The following is a 20,446-nucleotide window of genomic DNA, read 5'->3' as shown; positions in this document are numbered from 1 at the left end:
GGGCGGCCCAACACCAGAGTGGATCACGCCGCTCTTTGGCGCCGGTACAGGCCGCCCCGCCAATTCCGGGAGAAACACTGCCCTTGACTTTTCTTGAAGAGGTTGATTTGCCACCTCCGGGCAAACCCCAACAGCGATCCTCTTAAGGCGAATTTAATTTTCTCGAGTCTGAGAAACCCTGGAATGTCAGTAACTCACACCCCCGATTTCGGGGGCTCCGAGCCCCTCCAGCCTAGCAGGATCTGTTTCCGGACCAGCAGGGAGGCAAAGGCCAGGATGTGGGCCTCTCTCATCCCCTGGGCTCCTGGATCATCCGACACTCCAAAGATCGGCACCTCTGGACTCGGTACCATCCTCACTTTTAATACCTCTGCCATGTCATCAGCAAACCCCTGCCAGGACCCTCTCGTCGTCGGACATGGCCAAAACATGTGGATATGGTCCGCAGGACCCCCCGCACAGCGGCCACACCTACCCGCCACCCTCTCAAAGAACCTGCTCATCTGAGCGACCATTATTTGCGCACTGTGGACCACCTTAAATTGTGTCAGGCTGAGTCTGGCACACAACGAAGATGCATTGATTCGCCTCAGGGCATCCTCCCTTAATCGAACCTCCAAACGACGCCCCTTCCAGTCCCATGTGCTGCCGCCACTGTCCCCACACCCTCAGGGATGCAACTACTACCGGGCTTATGAAGTACCTGGCGTGCGAGAACGGCAGAGGTGCCATTAGCAATGCCCCAAACCTGTGTCTTTCCATGAGGCCGCCTCCACCCGTTCCCAAACCGACCTTTCCCCAGTACCCACTTCCTGACCATTGCTATATTCGCCGCCCAATAATAATTTTTAAAATTTGGAAGAGCCAACCCCCCCCACTCCCCTGCTCCAGCAGCACCTTCCTCACCAGCGGGGTTTTACCTACCCAAATGAATCCCGAGATTACCGCATTTACTATTTTAAAGAAAGTCTTGGGAAACAAATTGGATGGCTACGAAAGACGAACAATTTTCACTGTCTGTACCTGCCCGCCAATGACAGCGGGAGCACATCCCACATCCGAAAGACCCCACTCATCTGTTCTACCAGCCAAACTAAATTCAGTTTATGCAGCTGCTCCTATTTCCGTGCCACCTGGATACCCAAATACTGAAAGCTCCCCCCTACCTCCTTGAAGGCACCTCCCCAATCCCATCTCCTGCCCTCTCGCCTGAATCGCAAAGACCTCACTCTTGCCCATATTCAATTTATACCCTGAAAACTGGCCAAATTCCTCTAATATCCCCATAATCCCTCCAATCCACCCAGCGGGTCTGAAATGTATAGGAGTAAATCATCCGCGTAAAGCTTCACCCCCTCCCCCACACTATCCCCTACCATACCCCCGACGTTCCAGTGCCATTGCTAGCGGTTCTATAGCCAGGGCAAACAGCATTGGGGAAAGTGGGCACCCCTGCCTCGTCCCCCGGTGCAGCCTAAAATAATCTGACTTTACCCAGTTTACCCGCACACTCGCCACCGGTGCCTGTTATAACAACTGGACCCAGTCCACAAATCCCTGCCCAAACCCAAACTGCCCCAGGACCTCCCATAGGTATTCCCACTCCACTTGATCAAAGGCCTTTTCTGCATCCATGGCAACCATCACCTCTACCTCTCTTTCCTCTGGCGACATCATGATCACATTAAGTAACCTCCTGTGTTGGCTCCCATTTGCCTCCCCTTCACTAACCCCGTCTAGTCCTCCCCTATTACCCCTGGCACACAATCCTCAAGCATCGAGGCCAAGATCTTAGCCAATAGTTTGACATCTAGAATTAGCAGGGAAATTGGGTATATATGACCCACATTGTTCCGGGTCTTTATCCCGCTTTAGAATGAGGGAGATTGATGCCGATGATAAAGTCGGGGGGGAGTACTCCCAGCTCCTTTCCCTCATTGAAAGCCACCAGCAGCGGTCCCAATATCGCCAAGAACCTCTTGTAAAATTCCACCGGGTAACCATCCGGACCTGGAGTCTTGCCTGATTGCATCACCTCCAGCCCCTCCACTACTTCTGCCAGCCGAACTGGGGCCCCCAGGCCCTCCACCAACTCCTCATCCACCTTCGGGAACTCCAACCTCTCTAGAAACTGCCTCATCCCCTCCACCCCGGCTGGGGGTTCCGACTCGTACAGCTTGCTATAGAAGTCCCAAAACACCCCATTCATCCCTACCGGGTCCAAGACTGTATTCCCACCCGTGTCATTCACTTTCCCAATCTCCCTCGCTGCCTCCTGCTTCCTCAACTGGTGCGCTAGCATCCTGCTCGCGTACACTGCACTGGCCATCTCGTTCTTCTCAATTGCCCCACCACCTTATCCGTAGATAATAGCCCAAACTCCATTTGCAGCCTCTGCCGCTCTTTTAGCAGCCCCGCCTGCTCCGCCTTCTCCCTATGCGCCTGAATCAAAATAAACTCCTCCTGACCACTTCTTTCAGTGCCTCCCATACCGTACCTGCCGAGACCTACCCCATGTCATTAATTTCCTTACATGCCTGGATGGCCTCCCTCACTCGCTCGCACACCTCTTCCTCCGCCAACAGTCCCACCTCCAACCTCCAGGGCACTGGGCCCCCTTTGCTTGCTCGTAGGTCCACCCATTGTGCAGCATGGTCCGACACCACTATTGCCGAATACTCTACATCAACCACACCCGCCAACAACGTCTTATCGAACACAAAAGCATCTATTCGGCACTACACCTTCCACAGATGGGAGTAGAATGAAAATTCTTGCCCTCTGTCTCTCAAATTTCCACGGATCCAATCACGCCCCCTCCCCGACCTCGAGCTCGACCGGTCCAGTCTCTGATCTAGGACCGTATTAAAGCCCCATAATGAACCAATGAGAATCCAGGTCAGGGATCCTCCCCAGCATCCACCTCAGAAATTTGACATCGTCCCAGTTTGGGACATAGATGTTTACCAACACTACCGGCATCCCCTCCAGTTTCCCGCTCACCACAACATACCTCCCCCAGAGTCCGTCACTGTACTTCCACTTCAAACGCCACCCGCTTATTGATCATAATCACCACCCCCTTTGTTTATTTGAATCCAATCCCAAATGAAATACCTGCCCTACCCATGCCTTCCTCAGTCTAGTCTGGTCCCCCACCCACCTTCAGGTGAGTCTTGCATGTTCCACGTGATCAGCTTTGTCGGGGGGTGGGGGGGGGGACGCTACTTTTCTCCCCGCCCCCCCCACACCTCGATCAACCATAGCCCCTCTTGGACCAGCCTCCAGCCCGCGTCCCACACTTCCCTCGGCCCACCGTCATCGATCCCCCTCTCATTACCTTTTAGAAGTCCCCCCCTGTCAGCAGTATGTCTTCCCCCACCCCCCCGCCCAGTCCCTCAAACACCAACCCCTACCCCCATCCCCCCACTAACCTTCTGCTCATCCCCCACTGCGCTTCCGTGATGTAGCCCGCCCCAGCTAGCCTGACAGCTCCCTGCCCATGGCGCCTAGCGTTCTACCTCCCACTGATTCATCTCCCCCCCCCCCCCCCCCAACCATCCTGCTGGTGCAAACAAAAACTACCTCTCCCCAAGCCCAATCGAAGAGACCAACACCCCATCTTCCAACAGAGAACAGAAACAAACCAGAAGCAAAACAATAGCCCCAAACACAGATTAAACACAGCGCCAAAGCATCTCCACCAAAGTTCAATGTCTTCCTGCTCCTGCCAGTCCATTGTCGCTGATAAGCTCCATCACCTCGTCCGACATCACAAAGTACAATTCCCGGCCTTCAGAAATCGCCCACAAACGTGCCGGGTACAACATTCAGAACTTCACCCCCTTCTTGAAGAGGGCTGCCTTGGCCTTATTGAAGCTCGCTCTCCTCCTGGCCAGCTCTGCACCCAGGTCCTGATGTATTCGAAGTTCACTGCGCTCCCAGGTGCAGCGCCTAGTCTGCCTGGCCCACCTCGAGATCCGCTCCTTGTCCAGGAAATGGTGCAATCACACCACCATTGCCCTCGGCAGCTAGTTCCCCTGGGGCTTATTCATTAGCGCCCTATGTGCTCGATCCACTGCCCGAGGCCGTACAAATGCACCCTCTCCCAGCAGCTTCTCCAACATCTTCCCCACAAACGCTCCAGGTTCAGCTCCCTCACTTCCCTCCAGTAGGCCCACAATCCTAATATTCTGCTTGTGTGACCGGTTCTCCAGGTCTTCGACTTTCTCCTCTTGGCCACCTCTGCTGACCCCTCATCAGCCCCATCACCGCCGCCATCGAGGCGAGCTGCTCCTCGTGTTCCCCCGCCATCTCCTCCATCTTCTTGATCACCTGACCCTGGGCCTCTAGCCTCGTCTTCACGTGGTCAAGCACCGCCTTAATCAAATCCACCGCCTGGGCCAGGTCCTCCAGATTCTCCTTGTGTTGCTGGGTGAACTTCCCGTTCAGGAAGCCCATCAGCTACTCTATTGACCACTGAGCCGGCAGGGCCACTCCCTGACCCTCCACTATCCCCACGTGTGTCGCAGACACCGCACCAGCTTTTGCACTCTGTTCTCCTCTTTTGCAACCGCTTCTGGCCCTCGGCTCCATGCACCAGTGGCTCTCTCTCTTCTGCTAGCTCTCCTGCAGCTTTTTACCTCCTCGCATCCACCCTTTAACCGGGGGAAAGGTCCGAAAGAACTGCTACGAGCAGGAGTCACCAAATGTGTGACCACTCACACCATGGCCGCCACCGGAAGTCCCGGGCATTTGGAAATTTGAGGGGTGGCATGCAGAACTGCTGCTCGGAGTGAGGTGGTAACTTATGCTTGCAGGTCGGTGGAGGTCGTTGGTCATCTTCCGACATTGGACGCTGGTCCTCCTGGTCTTGCTCTCCGCACTGACGGCCACTCCCACTGGCTTCCATGCAGCATTTTGACCCTGCATCTGGCCTCTGACCCCCTCGGGGGATCAGGATGTCCCATTTCGCAACCACAGCATCGAGGAGCCTGGCCAGGTTGGCATCCCAAAAACAAGGAGCAAGTCTGTGTGCTGCCATGCTTGTGTGTTGACGGGATTGGTGAGGGAGCATTTAAAAGAAGCTCCCCCTTGTTAGTGACGAGCTGCTGAGTCAAGTTTCTGGAACTCCGTCCCCAATAGCACTGTGGGGATACATACACCAGCAGGTCAAGAAAGTATCTTGAGAGAAATTAGGAATAAGTAATAACTGCTAGTGACATGAATTAATAAAAAATACATTTTTAACTGGTAGATATATGTTTTGTAAATTTCTTGGTATCTGGTTTTAATTGCCAACGCAATTTGATACGGTGAAAATCTCTGCTTTTTGAGGGCTCGAATGAATTTGGAATGTGTTGCTCACATTTCTAGCGGATGCTGATCCACAACATAAAATAGATCGCAATAGGTGATTTTAATACAAAATTAAGTCTTCTTACAAAGGCCAAAAGGATGGCTGTTGTGCAAAATTTGAAAAAAGTCAAATAGGTAGAGTAGCAGTCGTCACTTAAAGCACTTTTGTCACTCTACCAGGAAGCACACTACTCCTTACCTGACTGATCCTGAATGTCTTAAATTGCTTCTTCCCACAAATTCCATTGAATCTTAGAAAGGTTACATGTAATAATAATTTTTATTGTCACAAGTAGGCTTACATTAACACTGCAATGAAGTTACTGTGAAAAGCCCCGAGTCGCCACATTCCGGCGCCTGTTTGGATACACAGGGAGAATTTGGAATATCCAATTCACCTAATAAGCATGTTTTCCAGGACCAATGGGAGGAAACCGGAACACCCAGAGGAAACCCATGCAGACATGGGGAGAACGTGCAGACTCCGCACAGACAGTGACCCAAGCCAGGAATCGAACCTGGGACCCTGGAACTGTGAAGCAACTGTGCTAACCACTGTTCTACCATGCTACCTGTACAGCACAGGAGGAGGCCATTTGGCCCATCTTGTCCATGCCAGCCCGAGGACAGCTGCCCTTTCTAATCCCACCTTCCTGAATCCAGGCCATAGCTTAGAACACTTAAGGTGCAGATCCAGGTACCTTTTTAAAAGAGCTTAGGGTCTCTGCCTCCACCACCAACTTGGGCAGTGAATTCCAGGCTCCCGTTACCCTCGGCGTAAAAACGTTCTTCCTCATGACACCTCGACACCTTCTGCCACTTATCTTGAGTCTGTGTCCTCTGGTTCTATAATTCTCCACCAAAGGAAACAATTTCATCCTGTCCACTCTTTCTCTTCCCCTCATAATTTTGTCCACCTCAATTAAGTCACCCCTCAGCTTTCTTTGCTCCAAGGAAAATAACCCCAACCTATCCGATCTCTCCTCATAGCTGCACTTTTCTAGCCCTGGCAACATTCTTGTAAACCTCTGATGCGCTCTTTCCAGAGCGATAACATCCGCCCCCCCCCCCCCCCCTGTAATGTGGCACCTAGAACTGCACACAATACTCCAGTCTCCAGTTGTGGCCTCACTAGTGTTTTATACATATATTTATATGATGTCACTGGTTTCTCTCAGCATGAATGTTTACCAAAAAATCTTACTAGTTCTCAGATCACATCTAATATTTTGTAGATTAACTTTGTTGTATTTGCATTGTACTGTAGTAAACTGTGTCAAAAGTTAGGTAGACAGGTGGTGAAGGATAGAGCTCCTTCTTTGTATTTACTTACAAGCTAGAGACACAAATTGCATACAAAGCACTCCCAAAGGACGATCAGCCAGAGTGAGTCCCGAATCATCAACCTACCATCTGAATACAATTAACACCCAAATTATATACAATTAATAAGTGAAAACTACCTGGTTTGAATTTGCATGGTGAAATGATATAAATACGAGTAAACTATTGATCAGAGTGTCTTATTTCCTATGGGATGATCTTTGGATAGATAACATTTTCTGGTATGTGCCAACATTGAACGAGGACCCTATTTGAAAAACTTTGGCTACTATGTAGCTTGAGGCACAATGCTAGTTTACAGTATTGAAAATATTTTGGGCGGGATTTTCCAGCCACCCAGCCGCGTGTTACCCGCGGGAGGTGGTGCGCCGTTCACTGGTGATGGGATTCTCTGCTCTCACTGCTGTCAATGGGAATTTGCATTGAAGCCAGTCCATGCAGCCAGGAAACCAACAGACGGGGGTGCGCTGTTGGTGGGACCAGAGAATCCCACCGCCAGCGAATAGCCGGAGCCTTTATTTAAAATGGGGATAACAATGACCCTCTCAACCTGTTTTGTAAATCAATCATGTGTTAACTATGACAATTGACCATGCTCAATGTTGTCCCTTTTTTTTCTGTTCTATTTTCAGCATATACAGATCTGGGATATTATATTATTAACAAATTGCATCATGTGGATGATTCTGTGGGAAATAAAACGAGAAAGGCCTTCCTCTATCTGGCTGCCTTCCCAATGCTGGATTCATTGGTAAATTAAGATATGATTTTGTTTTTTAATGAATATACTTGTGTTCTCTCAGCTATTGTTTCCTGCAGTAATAGATTAATATTGGTCTTGCATATGATCCTGGTACTATTAATGGAGAAATGAAATGACAGCTTTCTGCTTCGGTGGGTTGTGAGATCCGAGGTGGCATTTTGCTAGTGGTGGTCAAGTAAGTGGCCACTGCCAGGGCCGCCATCCAATTAGTGATGACCATTGCTGAGACTTAAACGACAAGGGGAAGGCACTGCAATGGGTGGGCACTCTCAAAGATAGCTAAGTGAGGTCAGGAGAAATCATGGTCAGGCATAGATACATAGAAGATAGGAGCAGGAAGAGGCCTTTTGGCTCTTCGAGCCTGCTCCGCCATTCATTACGATCATGGCTGATCATCCAACTCAATATCCTAATCCTGCTTTTTACCCATAGCCTTTGATCCCATTCTCCCCAAGTGCTATATCTAGCCGCATCTTGAATATATTCAAAGTTTTAGCATCAACTACTTCCTGTGGTAATGAATTCCAGAGGCTCACCACTCTTTGTGTGAAGAAATGTCTCCTTATCTCTGTCCGAAATGGTTTACCCTGAATCCTCAGGCTGTGACCCCTGGTTCTGGGGACACCCATCATTGGTAATATCTTCCCTGCATCTACCCTGTCTAGTCCTGTTAGAATTTTATACGTCTCTATGAGATCCCCCATCATTCTTCTGAACTCCAGCGAGAACAATCCCAACCTAGTCAATCTCTCCTCATATGACAGTCCCGCCATCCCTGGAATCAGTCTGGTAAACCTTCGTTGCACTCGCTCAAGAGCAAGAACATCCTTCCTCAGAGAAGGAGACCAAAACTGCACACAATACTCCAGGTGTGGCCTCACCAAGGCCCTGTACAATTGCAGCAACACATCACTGCTTCTATACTCAAAACCTCTCGCAATGAAGGCCAACATACCATTCGCCTTCTTTATCGCCTGCTGCACCTGCATGCTTACCTTCAGCGAATGGTGCACAAGGACACCCAGGTCCTGCTGCACACTCCCCTCTCCCAATTTACAACCATTCAGGAAGTAATTTGTCTTCCTGTTTTTTGGTTCCAAAGTGAATAACCTCACACTTATCCAGATTATACTGCAGCTGCCATTGATTTGCCGACTCACCCAACCTGTCCAGATCTTGCTGTAGGATCTCTGCATCCTCATCACAATTCACCCTCCCACCTAATTTCGTATCATCTGCAAACTTTGAGATGTTACATTTTGTTCCCTCATCCAAATCATTAATATATATTGTGAATAACTGAGGTCCCAGCACCGATCCCTGTGGTACCCCACTAGTTACTGCCTGCCAATTTGAAAAGGACCCATTAATCCCTACTCTTTGTTTCCTCTCTGCCAACCAGTTTTCTATCCACCTCAATACACTTCCCCCAATCCCATGTGCTTTAATTTTGCACAATAATCTCTTATGCGGGACTTTGTCAAACGCCTTCTGAAAGTCCAAATATACCACATCGATTGGCTCCCCCTTGTTGACTGTACTGGTTACCTCTTCAAAGAATTCCAACAAATTTGTCAAGAATGATTTTCCCTTCATAAATCCACGCTGTCTCTGACTGATCCTGCCACTGCTTTCTAAATGTTCCGCTCTATAGTCCTTGATAATGGATTCAAGCATTTTCCCCACTACCGATGTTGGGCTTACTGGCCTATAATTCCTTGCTTTCTCTCTACCTCCCTTTTTGAATATCGGAGTGACGTGAGCTACCCTCCAATCTGCATGGACCGTTCCATAGTCAATAGAATCCCGGAAAATGACCACCAATGCATCCACTATTTCCAGAACCACCTCCTTAAGCACCCTGGGATGCAGATTCTCAGGCCCTGGGGATTTATCCGTCTTCAATCCCATTAGTTTTCTCAGCACCATTTCTCTACTAATGTTGATCTCCCTCAGTTCTTCTCTCTCACTAAACCTTTCATTCTTCAACATTTCTAGGATCTGATTTCTGTCCTCATTTTTGAAGACAGAACCAAAGTATGTATTCAATTGCTCAGCCATTTCTTTGTCCCTTATTATGCATTCCCCTGTTTCTGTCTGTAGGGGGCCTACATTTCTCTTTACTGATCTCTTTCTCTTCACATATCTGTAGAAATTCGTAGTGTCAGTCTTTACTGCAAGCTTCCTTTCGTACTGTACTTTCCCCTTAATCAATCCCTTCGTCCTTCTAAGTTGCTCCCAATCCTCAGACCTATTATTTTTCTTGGCCAATCTGTATGCTTCTTCCTTGTATCGGATACTATGTCTAATTTCCTTTGTAAGCCATGGATTGGCCCTCTTACCCCCTTTGCTTTTGTGCCAGACAGGAATGAACAGTTGCTATAGTTCCTCCATGCGTTCCTTGAATGTTTGCCATTATCTATCCCTTTAAGTAATTCTCCCCAATCTATCAAGGCCAACTCACACCTCATATCCTCATAGTTCCCTTTATTAAGATTCAGTACCCTCGTCTCCGAATCAACAACTCATTCTCCATCTTGATAAAAAATACTATCATGTTATGGTCGCTCATCCCCAAGGGTCTCGTACAGCCAGATTGGCAATGATTCCCTTCTCATTACACAGCACCCAGTCTAAGATGGCCTGCTCTCTAGTTGGTTCCTCCACATATTGGTCAAGAAAACCATCCCGTATACACTCCAGGAATTCCTCCTCTACGGCATTGTGGCTAATTTGATTTGCCCAATCTGTGAAGATTAAAATCATATGATCACCGATATTTCCTTGTTACATGCATCTCTAATTTCTTGTTTAATGCCATTCCCAACCTCACCACATAGTTTTGGGGTCTATATATGACATCCACTAATGTTTTTTGTCCCTTGGTTTTTGTCAACTCTACCCACACAGATTCCACATGGCAGGTCCCTGTGATAGAGGCAAGGGGGTTCATTGAGTGGCAGTGGTGCATTCTTGTGAGAGCAGCTATTGCTATAGGTCCCCTTCCATGGGCCACAGAGTGTCATAAAGGAAGGCTCTCCCTCTAGAACCTGTTTTTTCCGCAAGACCATAGGCACTCATAAAGTGGACAAAGGGACCACTGAGGTGGAAAATGGCCAATCATTGGCGAGAGACCCAATTGGTCACTTGGCTGGCCATCGATCTGCCAGCTTTCCAGCTGCTTGCGAACTAGCATGCTAGGGGAAAGCGTTGGGCAGCCCTGGCACCTACTCTGCCATTTTGCCAGCCTTCCCATCTCCTAATGGGTCTGGAAAGTATTGAACCTTATTAAACAATATGCAAAGTAAAACTTGGCCGTGGATCTTTATAAGATACTGTTAGCTGCACCACAATGGGTTTGTTTCCATTTTCCAAGTTGTATTAACTAAAACAAATTAGGCCTGAATCACATGCAGATCTTTCTTTAAACACATGCAGCACTTGTAATTCATGCTTTATTCCAATTAAACATTTGAGTTTTTGGATGGCAAAAGATCTATGGTCGACTCTGCTACATATCTAGTCATTCTGAAGAAGTCTACTGCTGCATTTTAATGCTCTGGTAAGGGATGATGGAAGAGCTACCAGGTTATAACTGAAATGAGCAACAGTGCCTTTTGCATTCAGCGATCAAAAAAATAGTTTTTCTGTTCAAACTTACGTCAGGCAATATTAGCAGTGACCCACATTTCATAACAGCAGAAGTTTCATATTTTTTTGACTGTTTTTTCTTTTTATACAATACCGGGATGAAAGTAAAAATATGGGAAAATTATAAACATCAATTACAATTTACATTTTACAGGTGCCCAGCTTTTGACTTGGCCTCCTAAATCCAACTCCCACTATTTCCCAAATCCCCCTTCCCTTCTTTCTGTCTAGTGTGTTTTTTTTGTTTATTGGTTCAACATTCCTGAACCTTAGTGATATATATATTACCTCATGCTCTTATTTGGCTGTTTCTATTAACAAGCATTTGGTACAGAGGGGGTGGCGCTCCCCTTCCGTGTGGGATGTGGTTTGGTTCTGTGTCTCCTTGTTCCCTCCCTCGCTCCCTCTTTCCCCCCCCCCACCCCCCCCCCGCCCCCTTCCATTTGCATCCGTGGTTCCTCTAGTCCCTCCTCCCCCTGGTTTACTGGCTGCTGGCTATAAACAGGTCTTAGAACAGGTTGGTGAATGGCTTCCATGTTTTGTGGAAGCCCTCTTCCAACCACCAGATGGTGAATTTGACTTTCTCCATTTGGAGAAATTCCGGTAGATCGGCCACCCAGCCAGTTCACAGCTTTAGTTGGTGTAGCCGATTGCCACCCGAACAGAATTCTTTGGCAGGCGATTAGGAAGGTAAAGGCTATGGCGTCAGCCCTCCTCCCATAAGGAGTTCTGGTTGTTCTGATGCCCCAAACACTGCCATTTTCGGGCATAGCTCCACCCTCATCCCCACAACCATAAACATCACCTTGAAGAAGGCTGTCCAGAACCCCATAAGTTTGGGGCATTGCCAGAACATGCGGGCTTGCGTTGGCTGGTCTTCCTTGGCACCGATTGCATTTGTCCTCCACCTCTGGGACGAACCTGCTCATTCAGGTTCTGGTTAGGTATGCTCTATGTACCACTTTCATCTGCATTAGGCTTAGCCTTGCGCAAGTGGAGGTGGAGTTGACCCTGTATAGTGCTTCGTTCCAGAGCCCCACCCAATTTCAAACCCTAGCTCTTCCTCCCATTTTTCTCCCGTCTCGTCCAGTAAGGAGCGTGCCTTCCTCAGTAGTCGGCCATGCTGGACACTGCAATTTCCCATCCCCTTAAGTTGTCCGTGTCCAGAAGTTCCCCTAATAGCAATTGTTTTGGCACCGGTGGATATTCTTTTGTTACCCTACATCGGAAGTTTTTAATTTGCATGTATCTTCTCTCGTTTCCCCTGGTCAGTTGGAACTTCTCTGTCCATTCCTCTACTGTTGTCAGTCTGTTGTCTGTGTAGTAGTCCCTATCTGTCAGTGTTGTGACCCCCCCCCCCCACCCCCCTGTCCTGTCTGCACCTTTTGAAGGACTCTTTCTACCCTGGATGAGTGAACCACCAAGCGTCCATTGCTCCCATCTGCTCCATGAATGTGCCGAGATCTTTTGCCAGGTTAGAGGCCTTCCCTGTTTTGGGGTTCAACCCGTCCGTCCAGGGGTCCTGTACCCAGTTAAGGCCTCTCCACGATAAGTTGATGTGTGTGTCAATGTTGGGGATTTCCACTATGGTCTTCTTTATGAACTCTGTGTCGTCCCAGTTGGGAGCGTACATGTTGACCAGAACTACTGGTGGCCCTTCCAGGACACTGCTAACCATGACGTACCATCCCCCTGGGTCTGTAACCATCCTTGTCGCAGTAAGCACCGTCCTCTTAATAATCTTTATTGTCATAAGTAGGCTTACATTAACACTGTAATAAAGCTACTGTGAAAATCCCCGAGTCGCCATATTCCAACGCCTGTTTGGGTACACAGAGAGAGAATTCAGAATGTCCAAATTACCTAACAGCACGTCTTTCGGGTCTTACTGAGCAGTATAGCTACCCCTCTAGCTCTTGTTCCGTAGCAGGAATGGTAGGTCTGTCCCACCCAGCCCCTCATTACCCGCAGTCGGTCCTTTTCCCTCAAGTGCATCTCGTGGAGGCTTTCATACTTTTCAGGTGGGCGAAGACTCTGGATAATTTTCACTGGGCCGTTAAGCCCGCTGATATTTCAGGTGACTATTTTGCCGAACTCATCCACTTTTGCCGGGTCCGTAATGTAGTGCTCCTTGTGCTGGTAGGTAACTTAGAGCTTGGCTGGGTAAAGTACCCTCCTTTGGAACAGGAGGTTCCAAACGCCCTGTTGAACTCGGCCAGGTGCTTGGCCAGGTCTACTCTAATGTCTTGATGAATTCTTATCTGATGTCCCTCCCAGTGGCAGGCTTTTGTCTAGTGGCCCATCTCAGGATCTTTTCCCGGCCTTGGTACCCATGCATTTTTGCGATTATTGCCCTTGGTTGCTCTCTGGCCCTGGGTTTGGGTCGGAGTGATCTCTGTGCTCTGTCTATTTCTGGTGGGTTGGGGAAGCTGTCTCTTCCCACCATGTTTCCTGGCGCCTGAGCCACATAGTCTGTGGGGCTTCTGCCTTTGGTTCTCTCCGGCAGCCCTACTATTCTAAGGTTTTGGCTCCTTGACCAGTTTCCCTGGTCCTTCACTTTCCCCTTCAGGCTCCCTTGGGTCACCACCAACCTTGCTATGACAGCCTCTAGGGCAACCATCCGGTCACTTTGGTCCGTGGAGTCCTTTTCTCGTTCTCGGATCATGTTCTCCTCGGCTTCTAGACGTCTCTCTATTTTGCCACGGGTGCTTCCGTGACCGCTGCCTAGTTCACGAGCCATATGCCCTCTTTAAGTTACGTCTCGGGAGTGGAATTTCCTCCAACCGTCATCTGGTGAGGGGGGAGTTCCTTGCTCAGCCGGTTGGCCTCTCTCTTTTTGGCGCAACCAATGGCTTTCTCGCCTCGTGGGCCCGTTGTCTCATCCATTAGTTTCTCTAGACTCCTGTTGCCTCTCGTCTCTTTGCGGCCTCTGGTGCAGCTGCTGCCTGGCATTTCGATTGTTGGCCTGTATCTTCTTTAGTGTGTTGAAGAGGGTGATGAGCGGGTACTTTTCCCCCCGAATCTGGCGGGCTAATTTCGGGTAAAATTGGCTAAATTCAATTTCCTAGGAGGAGAGACACTTTCCATGCGTTCGATCAGCACATCCCTGTCACCAGAAGTCCCATATCATCATTTTCAACGTGTCATTGATATCAGTACTAAAATCCCAACTCTCTACTTGAGGAAAAAATTGTTACTTTTATATTGCAAAGCAACTTGACATTGCCTATACTTCCTCGGGAATCTAAGACAATTCAGCATGTCCACATTGACTCTTACCAATTTTTACAACTGCACCATAGAAAGCATCCTATCTGGCTTCATCACAGCCTGGTATGACAACTGCTTCGCCCAAGACTATAAGAAACTACAGAGAGTCGTGAACACGGTCCAATCCGTCACGCAAACCCACTCCCAATCCATTTACTCTATCTACACCTCCCGCTGCCTTGGGAAAGTGGGCAGCATAATCAAAGACCCCTCCCATCTGGGTTATTCTCTCTTCCAACTTCTTCCATCAGGCAGGCGATACAAAAGTCTTGAGAGCACACACTAACAGATTCAAAAACAGCTTCTGCCCTGCTGTTACCAGACTCCTGAATGACCCTCGTAAGAACTGAACTGATCTTCACACATCTTCTCTACTGAGAAGTATACACTCTGTGTGCTTCACCCGATGCCTGTGCCTATGTATTAACATTATGTATTTATGTATTGCCCTATGTTTTTTCATGTATGGTGATTTGTCTGTACTATACGCAGAACAATATTTTTCACTGTACCTCAGTACACGTGACAATAAATCAAATCCAAACCATTTTACCAGAGGCAGGTGTTTATTTTACACAGCCAAGAAAACTTTGAAGTAAAGGCAGTCTGGTGTAACCAGCAATGAACCAAAAAGCTTCACAGGACAGAGTGATTTGGACTCACTCTTTCAAGTACTTTTATGAAATGGCTGCACCTGAAAGATTTCTTATTAATTTATTGGTATAATAATAAATAAAGTCAGCTCTGATTGAAATAGGAGTATTTTAAAGAAAAATATAATTACCCTGGGAAGGTTGAGCCTAACTAGCTTGTATAACTATAATGTGTGATACATATATGTAATGAATGTAAAATGTGTTCGAAAACTGAAGTTACACGGTTAGCCTGACTTCAGTCATTGGTAAGATTTTAGAGTCTTATTAAAGATGAGATCACGAAGTACTTGTAAGTGCATGGTAAAATAGACTTTGTCAAAGGGAGGTCGTGTCTGACAAATCTGTTCGAGTTCTTTGAGGAGGTAACAAGAAAGTTAGACAAAGGAGAATCAGTGGATGTGATTTATTTAGATTTCCAGAAGGCCTTTGACAAGGTGCCACATAGGAGACTGTTAAGTAACTTTTTTTTAAAAAACATGGTGTTAAGGGTAAGATCCTGGCATGGATAGAGGATTGGCTGACTGGCAGAAGGCAGAGAGTGGGGATAAAGGGGTCTTTTTCAGGATGGCAGAGAGTACCTAGTGGTGTGCCTCCGGGGTTGGTGCTGGGACCATAACTGTTCACAATATACATTAATGATCTGGAAGAAGGTACTGAAGGCACTGTTGCTAAGTTTGCAGATGATGCAAAGATCTGTAGAGGGACAGGTAGTCTTGAGGAAGCAAGGGGGCTGCAGAAGGACAGGCTAGGAGAGGGGGCAATGAAGTGGCAAATGAAAAACAATGTGGAAAAATGTGAGGTTGTGTATTTTCTTTTTTTTTTTAAATATATTTTCAAATTTTTCGGCCAAACAAAACAGTACAAAGGTTTTTCCCTTTTTACAGCAACAAAACAATATAAATAACAGCGACCGTTTTTTAACAAATAAGTAAATATTATATATACTAAATGGCAACTGCCAGAATAAAAATAATAAGTCTCCCAAATAATAAAATCAAACAATCCAATATACATAACCAAGTACAAATATCTATACATAAACACCCCTGAGGACCCGCCCGGGCTTCCCTCACCCCCCCCCCCCCCCCCCGGGTTGCTGCTGTTACCTTCCCATTTCCTTTATCGTTCTGCGAGCTAGTCAATGAACGGTTGCCACCGCCTGGTGAACCCTTGCGCCGAACCCCTTCGTGCAAACTTTATCCGTTCTAGTTTTATAAACCCTGCCATGTCGTTTATCCAGCCACGCCCGGGGGTTTGGCTTCCTTCCACATAAGCAATATCATTCGCCGGGCTACTAGGGACGCAAAGGCCAAAGCATCAGCCTCTCTCGCCTCCTGCACTCCCGGCTCTTCTGCAACCCCAAATATAGCCAACCCCCAGCTTGGCTCGACCTGGACCCCCACCACCTTTGAAAGCACATTCGCCACCCCCACCCAGAACCCTTGCAGTGCCGGGCATGACCAAAACATGTGGGTGTGGTTTGCCAGGCTTCTTGAGCATCTCCCACACCTATCCTCTACCCCGAAAAATTTACTGTGCCTTGCTCCGGTCATATGCGCCCTGTGCAAAACCTTGAATTGTATCAGGCTAAGCCTGGCGCACGAGGACGAAGAGTTCACCCTACGTAGGGCATCTGCCCACAGCCCCTCTTCAATCTCTTCCCCCAGCTCTTCTTCCCATTTTCCCTTCAGCTCATCCACCATGATCTCCCCCTCGTCTCTCATTTCCCTGTATATATCTGACAGCCTACCATCCCCCACCCATGTCCCTGAGATCACTCTATCCTGAATCTCCTGCGTCGGGAGCTGCAGGAATTCCCTCACCTGTTGCCTCGCAAAAGCCCTCAGTTGCATGTATCGAAATGCATTCCCTTGGGGCAACCCATATTTTTCCGTCAGTGCTCCCAGACTCGCAAACGTCCCGTCTAAGAACAGATCCCTCAATTGCACAATCCCAGCTCTCTGCCATGCTCTAAATCCCCCATCTATTCTCCCCGGGGCAAACCTATGATTATTTCTTATCGGGGACCGCACCGAGGCTCCCGTCATTCCCCTATGCCGTCTCCACTGCCCCCAAATTTTCAGTGTTGCCAGCACCACTGGACTTGTGGTGTATTTCTTCGGGGTGAACGGCAACGGCGCCGTCGCCAGTGCTTGTAGGCTGGTTCCTTTGCAGGACGCCATCTCCAATCTCTTCCACGCCGCTCCCTCCCCTTCTCCCATCCACTTACACACCATTGAGACATTGGCGGCCCAATAGTACTCACTTAAGTTCGGAAGTGCCAATCCCCCCCTATCCCTGCTACGCTGCAAAAACCCCCTCCTCACTCTCGGGGTCTTCCCAGCCCACACAAAACTCATGACACTTTTCTCGATTTTCTTGAAAAAAGCCTTCGTGACCATCACCGGGAGGCACTGAAACACAAAAAGGAATCTCGGGAGGACTACCATTTTGACCGCCTGCACCCTACCCACCAGTGACAGGGGCACCATGTCCCATCTCTTAAAATCCTCCTCCATCTGTTCCACCAATCGTGTTAGATTAAGCCTATGTAAGGTTCCCCAACTCCTGGCTATCTGAATTCCTAAGTACCGGAAATCTCTTGTTACCTTCCTCAGCGGTAAATCATCTATTCCCATGCTCTGCTCCCCCGAATGCACCACAAACAACTCGCTCTTCCCCAAATTCAATTTGTATCCCGAGAATTCCCCAAACTCCCTGAGTGTCCGCATTATCTCAGGCATCCCCTCCAACGGGTCCGCAACATACAGCAATAAATCATCTGCATACAATGATACCCGGTGTTCTTCTCCTCCCCTGAGTACTCCACCCCACTTCCTGGAGCCCCTCAGTGCTATGGCCAGGGGCTCAATTGCCAATGCAAACAGTAACGGAGACAGGGGACACCCCTGCCTCGTCCCTCTATAAAGACGGAAGTAGTCAGACCTCTGCCTGTTCGTGACCACACTTGCCACCGGGGCCCTATATAGCAGCTGTACCCATCCAATAAACCCTGCTCCAAAACCAAATCTCCTCAACACTTCCCACAGATAGTCCCACTCCACTCTGTCGAATGCTTTCTCGGCGTCCATCGCCACCACTATCTCCGCCTCCCCCTCTGGTGGGGGCATCATCATCACCCCTAGCAGCCTCCGTGTGTTCGTGTTCAGCTGTCTCCCCTTAACGAACCCAGTTTGATCCTCGTGGACCACCCCCGGGACACAATCCTCTATCCTCGTCGCCATCACCTTGGCAAGGAGCTTAGCATCTACGTTCAAAAGGGAAATGGGCCTGTAGGACCCACACTGCAGCGGGTCTTTTTCCTTCTTCAAAAGTAGCGATATCGTCGCCTCTGACATAGTCGGGGGCAACATCCCCCTTTCCCTGGCCTCATTAAAGGTTCTCGTCAAAAGCGGGGCCAGTAGGTCCATATATTTCTTATAAAATTCCACCGGGAACCCATCCAGTCCCGGAGCCTTCCCCGCCTGCATGCTCCCAATCCCTTTTACCACCTCCTCCATCTTAATCTGTGCTCCCAGTCCCGCCCTCTCCTGCTCCTCCACCTTCGGGAATTCCAGCTGATCCAGGAAACACATCATTCCCTCCTTCCCTTCCGGGGGCTGAGCCTTATATAACCTCTCATAGAATGCCTTGAACACCCCGTTCACTCTCTCCGCTCCCCGTTCCATCTCTCCCTCCTCATCTCTCACCCCACCTATCTCCCTCGCCGCTCCCCTCTTCCTCAATTGGTGGGCCAGTAGCCGACTGCCTTCTCTCCATACTCATACTGTACACCCTGTGCCCTCCTCCACTGTGCCTCTGCCTTACCCGTGGTCAGCAGGTCAAATTCCACATGTAACCTTTGTCTTTCCCTGTACAGTCCCTCCTCCGGTGCCTCTGCATATTGCCTGTCCACCCTCAGAAGTTCTCTCAACAATCGCTCCCTTTCTTTACCCTCTTGCTTCCCTTTATGTGCCCTTATGGATATCAGTTCCCCTCTGACCACCGCCTTCAACGCCTCCCAGACCACTCCCACCTGAACCTCTCCGTTGTCATTAAGCTCCAAGTACCTTTCGATACACCCCCTCACCCTTAGACATACCCCCTCATCCGCCAATAAGCACATTTCCATTCTCCAGAGTGGGTGCTGTTCTTTTTCCTCTCCTACCTCCAGGTGTACCCAATGTGGAGCGTGGTCCGAAATGGCTATGGCCGTATACTCCGTCCCTGTCACCTTCGGAATCAGACAAAAAAGTCTATCCGTGAATATACCTTGTGAACATGGGAGAAAAATGAGAACTCCTAACTCCTAGGCCTAATAAATCTCCAGGGGTCTACTCCTCCCATCTGCTCCATGAAGTCCTTGAGCACCCTGGCCGCTGCCGGCCTCCTCCCGGTCCTGGACCTCAACCGGTCCAGCCCTGGATCAAGCACCGTATTGAAGTCTCCCCCCATTACCAACTTTCTCGCCTCCAGGTCCGGGATACGCCCCAACATACGCCTCATAAAGTTTGCATCATCCCAGTTCGGGGCGTATACGTTCACCAGAACCACCGCCTCCCCTTGCAATCTGCCACTCACCATCACGTATCTACCCCCACTATCCGCCACTATGGTCTTTGCCTCAAACAGTACCCATTTCCCCACTAAGATAGCCACCCCCCTATTCTTCGGATCTAAACCCGAATGAAACACCTGCCCCACCCATCCTTTACGTAGTCTGACCTGGTCTATCAGTTTCAGGTGCGTCTCCTGCAACATAACCACATCTGCCTTTAATTTCTTGAGGTGTGCGAGTACCCGTGCCCTTTTAATCGGCCCGTTCAGCCCTCTCATGTTCCACGTGATCAGCCGGGTTGGGGGGCTCTTTACCCCCCCCCCCCCTTGTCGACTAGCCAGCCCCTTTTTTAACCCAGCTCCTCACCCGATTCCCACGTACCTGTATATCCCACCGACGGTGCCCCCCCGTCTCGACCACCCCGTCCCATAACAGCTCCCCCTTCTCCTTAGCAGCAGCAACCCAGTTAACTCCCCCCACCCCCCCCCCCTCCGCTAGATCCCCCTCTAGCGTAGTTGCACCCCCCATGTTGCTCCCAGAAGTCAGCGAACTCTGGCTGACCTCGGCTTCCCCTTTAGAACATAGAACGATACAGCGCAGTACAGCCCCTTCGGCCCACGGTGTTGCACCGAAACAAAAGCCATCTAACCTACACTATGCCATTATCATCCATATGTTTATCCAATAAACTTTTAAATGCCCTCAATGTTGGCGAGTTCACTACTGTAGCAGGTAGGGCATTCCATGGCCTCACTACTCTTTGCGTAAAGAACCTACCTCTGACCTCTGTCCTATATCTATTACCCCTTAGTTTAAAGCTATGTCCCCTCGTGCCAGCCATTTCCA

General features: G+C 49.1%; 1 protein-coding gene across 2 annotated transcripts in view; it reads left to right on the top strand.

Moving 5' to 3' along the window:
• The window catches only part of ankhb (ANKH inorganic pyrophosphate transport regulator b), a 287,434-nt gene that overhangs the window by 102,292 nt on the left and 164,696 nt on the right, over positions 1–20,446 (top strand). For both annotated transcript variants that reach the window (XM_072509527.1, XM_072509528.1), the window contains one exon: positions 7,335–7,453. In XM_072509527.1, the coding sequence (XP_072365628.1) occupies positions 7,335–7,453 (119 nt within the window). The remainder of the gene's footprint in view (positions 1–7,334; positions 7,454–20,446) is intronic.

The sequence above is a fragment of the Scyliorhinus torazame genome, chromosome 6 (assembly GCF_047496885.1).
Source record: "Scyliorhinus torazame isolate Kashiwa2021f chromosome 6, sScyTor2.1, whole genome shotgun sequence".
Taxonomy (NCBI): Eukaryota; Metazoa; Chordata; class Chondrichthyes; order Carcharhiniformes; family Scyliorhinidae; genus Scyliorhinus; species Scyliorhinus torazame.
The sequence above is the reverse complement of the archived record's forward strand: the minus strand, read 5'-3'. Positions and strand labels throughout refer to the sequence as shown.